The sequence below is a fragment of the Volvox carteri genome, assembly GCF_000143455.1.
Source record: "Volvox carteri f. nagariensis unplaced genomic scaffold VOLCAscaffold_10, whole genome shotgun sequence".
NCBI classification, from domain to species: Eukaryota; Viridiplantae; Chlorophyta; class Chlorophyceae; order Chlamydomonadales; family Volvocaceae; genus Volvox; species Volvox carteri.
The window spans coordinates 708,826-712,098 of record NW_003307553.1 but is presented as its reverse complement, the minus strand read 5'-3'; the positions used below and the strand labels follow the sequence as shown (position 1 = coordinate 712,098).

Genomic DNA, 3,273 nt, shown 5'->3' with positions numbered 1-3,273 from the left:
CAGGCCACGAACAACAATAAACAACCGACTCAACGGGTGTACCGATGTATCGTTAACACCAGGAGTGACAGCATTATCAGAAGTCAACATATTCACACGGTCTTTCTTATTCCAAGCATACAAACAAACCTTATTGAGACGACAGAAGAAATTAACTTCCTTGAAACGAGTATTTACAGTCTCAGTTGTCTCCTTAGGATCCATACTAAAGACCACCCGCTTCAACACACGAATGTGACGACGCATCGACGTATCCAACGGCTCGATGGGATTATAAACACACTTCTTCGAATAATACTGCCAAAAAGCAGTATGCAAATCGCCAACAACAGTATTAACTGGATAATTAGGCACTATATCCTGACTAGTAAAACGACATAGCTCTATACTAATCCTAGTTGGATAAGTCGTCGGAGCATAAAACAAAAACTTAGCACTAACCCATTTCAACATACTCCGACCACCAGGGAACGTATCCAAAGAATTCAAACTATTTGGAGCACTCTCAACAGTAAGAGTAGAAAAAGAATCAAAGGAAGCCGTAGCACCATCAGTCTCATTAGAAAACTTCAACCTAAGCCTGATATCGGGATTAACAACAGTACCGTTGTTCACATTAACCATACTAGTCACATCATAACAATGCACAGGAGCAACCAACTCGGCACCAACTGCAGTCTGAACGGTACCTAAAGTAACAGCACCACTGGTACCACCAAACTGACTAGTTAGATGAATACCAACTATCGTCTTCTCGGTAGCAGCCCTAAGCGTCTTAAAAACAAAACGAAGATTAGGATGCATACGATGACCAAAGCTAGCACTCAAACGACTCAAGTCAGCTCCAGTGTCCTCTTGTGTCCTCGACCGCCTCTTAGTGCGAGTCCTAGTACGAGAACGACCATTCCGCATAAGATAACGACTCCGAACAGCAGGACGCTTGGATATACCACTCTTGCCAGACTTCCGCCATCTATTCCGGGCCAACATAGCAGCAGCAGCAGATACGCCAGCACGGACGACAGCTCCATAACGACGCTTCATTATGAGTACCAGGAACCTGCGAATTGATAAAAAAAACAGATAAAGAAAGTCAGCATTTATAGTCGCTCCTTACTCCACAGTCGTACAGTTCGCTCACATTAATAAAGTATCCCGAATCCTAACCGCCTCTCACAACGCAGAACCGCTTCCCCCCCACGCAGACTTCTCCGCTTCCACCGCACACAACACGCAGTCACCGCAGCACAATTCGCAGGATACTCACCAGGTCACGCAGAGTCACGCCGACGACGACGACCATTCTGACGGCGCCGAGCATTTCCAGCAACAGCATCGAATGCAGGCGCCAAATTACGCGGGAGGCCGCACAAGCAGAGCTCATCAGACAGTGCACACTGATGGCAAATCCGTGGTCCATCAGCATTAGTCAAATCTGCAATCTCTCTGGTCATATCAACGATATCCGGAAGCTCTGGAAACAAGGTCGAGAAAACAAACCATCCACGGGCAAACCGATATCTAGCGGCCTCAAAAATCAAGTACCGCATCAACGAGTTCGCTCTCCATGGCTCAAAACCGTAAATGAAACTATACTGAATGGGATTCATTTGGGAAGCCATCGCACACACTGCACGCTTATCAGACCGCGGCAAGTCTAGATAATCACGAACATCAAGAGGACCAGCAAACACGTAGTTGTAAGTATAGATAGGAGACGCCATCTTGCTACTTACCTCAAATCATCTCAGAGAACCGTTTTATAGCAGTGTCATCCGGACAAAGTTGGATCTGGATCGTATTCACGGCACTCCTTGCCGCGAAAATGTTCACAGGACGATTCCGAGACACCACCTCTTTCAAATACAGCTCGGCCAGCTTCTCCCGACGTTCCCAATGAACGTTCTCGTCCTTCGCGATATCGATGACTGCATCGATAACGGAACCAGCTTTCCGCTTACGAAGACGCTTATTCTCAGTCCAATATCCAATATGAAGCTCTTCAATTTTCTCATCTGTATACTTCAAAGAATGCCGCCAAACAACCTCAGGACCAGCTCCCTCGCTTTCACCCTTCGCCAAATATCTCTCGTACTTCTCCAAATCGCTAACGACCGTAGCACTATAACAAGCATTTCCCTTCAGAGTGGGAATCTTCCGAGTCAATGCTACCCTAAAGCTCTGAATGTTCCGATAAGAATCAGTCTCCACTAAAAAATGCCAATGCTCATTGGAACCCGCAACCTCGCGGACTCCGAACCCGCTGCACCGATCCAAGAAAAGTTTAACAGAATCCAAATCCCTATCAATCCGGAGTGCAATCTTAAGTGCCATTGTAGTGATGTTTAGGATGTTTAGCTTGTTAGCACGAGACTATAAGGTATAAGGTAGTCTCGTGCGGCTAAACACTCCAGGGAGACGAGACCATTTTTGAATCCAATAATAGTTACAATTACGACAAATTCTGATGACACATTCTCATCACACAATCATAGGATGGATGGATGGCCGTACTAAAGGCTGTACCTTTTACAGCCAGGCCACGAACAACAATAAACAACCGACTCAACGGGTGTACCGATGTATCGTTAACACCAGGAGTGACAGCATTATCAGAAGTCAACATATTCACACGGTCTTTCTTATTCCAAGCATACAAACAAACCTTATTGAGACGACAGAAGAAATTAACTTCCTTGAAACGAGTATTTACAGTCTCAGTTGTCTCCTTAGGATCCATACTAAAGACCACCCGCTTCAACACACGAATGTGACGACGCATCGACGTATCCAACGGCTCGATGGGATTATAAACACACTTCTTCGAATAATACTGCCAAAAAGCAGTACGCAAATCGCCAACAACAGTATTAACTGGATAATTAGGCACTATATCCTGACTAGTAAAACGACATAGCTCTATACTAATCCTAGTTGGATAAGTCGTCGGAGCATAAAACAAAAACTTAGCACTAACCCATTTCAACATACTCCGACCACCAGGGAACGTATCCAAAGAATTCAAACTATTTGGAGCACTCTCAACAGTAAGAGTAGAAAAAGAATCAAAGGAAGCCGTAGCACCATCAGTCTCATTAGAAAACTTCAACCTAAGCCTGATATCGGGATTAACAACAGTACCGTTGTTCACATTAACCATACTAGTCACATCATAACAATGCACAGGAGCAACCAACTCGGCACCAACTGCAGTCTGAACGGTACCTAAAGTAACAGCACCACTGGTACCACCAAACTGACTAGTTAGATGAA

The 3,273-nt window shown here is 45.0% G+C and overlaps 1 protein-coding gene across 1 annotated transcript; it reads right to left on the bottom strand.

Moving 5' to 3' along the window:
- Positions 1 to 1,737: 1,737 nt before the first annotated feature.
- VOLCADRAFT_88797 (uncharacterized protein) lies at positions 1,738 to 2,334 on the bottom strand (the record flags this gene model as incomplete). Its single annotated transcript, XM_002948393.1, has 1 exon — positions 1,738 to 2,334. One exon carries the CDS (start codon positions 2,332 to 2,334, stop codon positions 1,738 to 1,740), a length of 597 nt encoding a protein of 198 aa, XP_002948439.1.
- Positions 2,335 to 3,273: the final 939 nt, after the last annotated feature.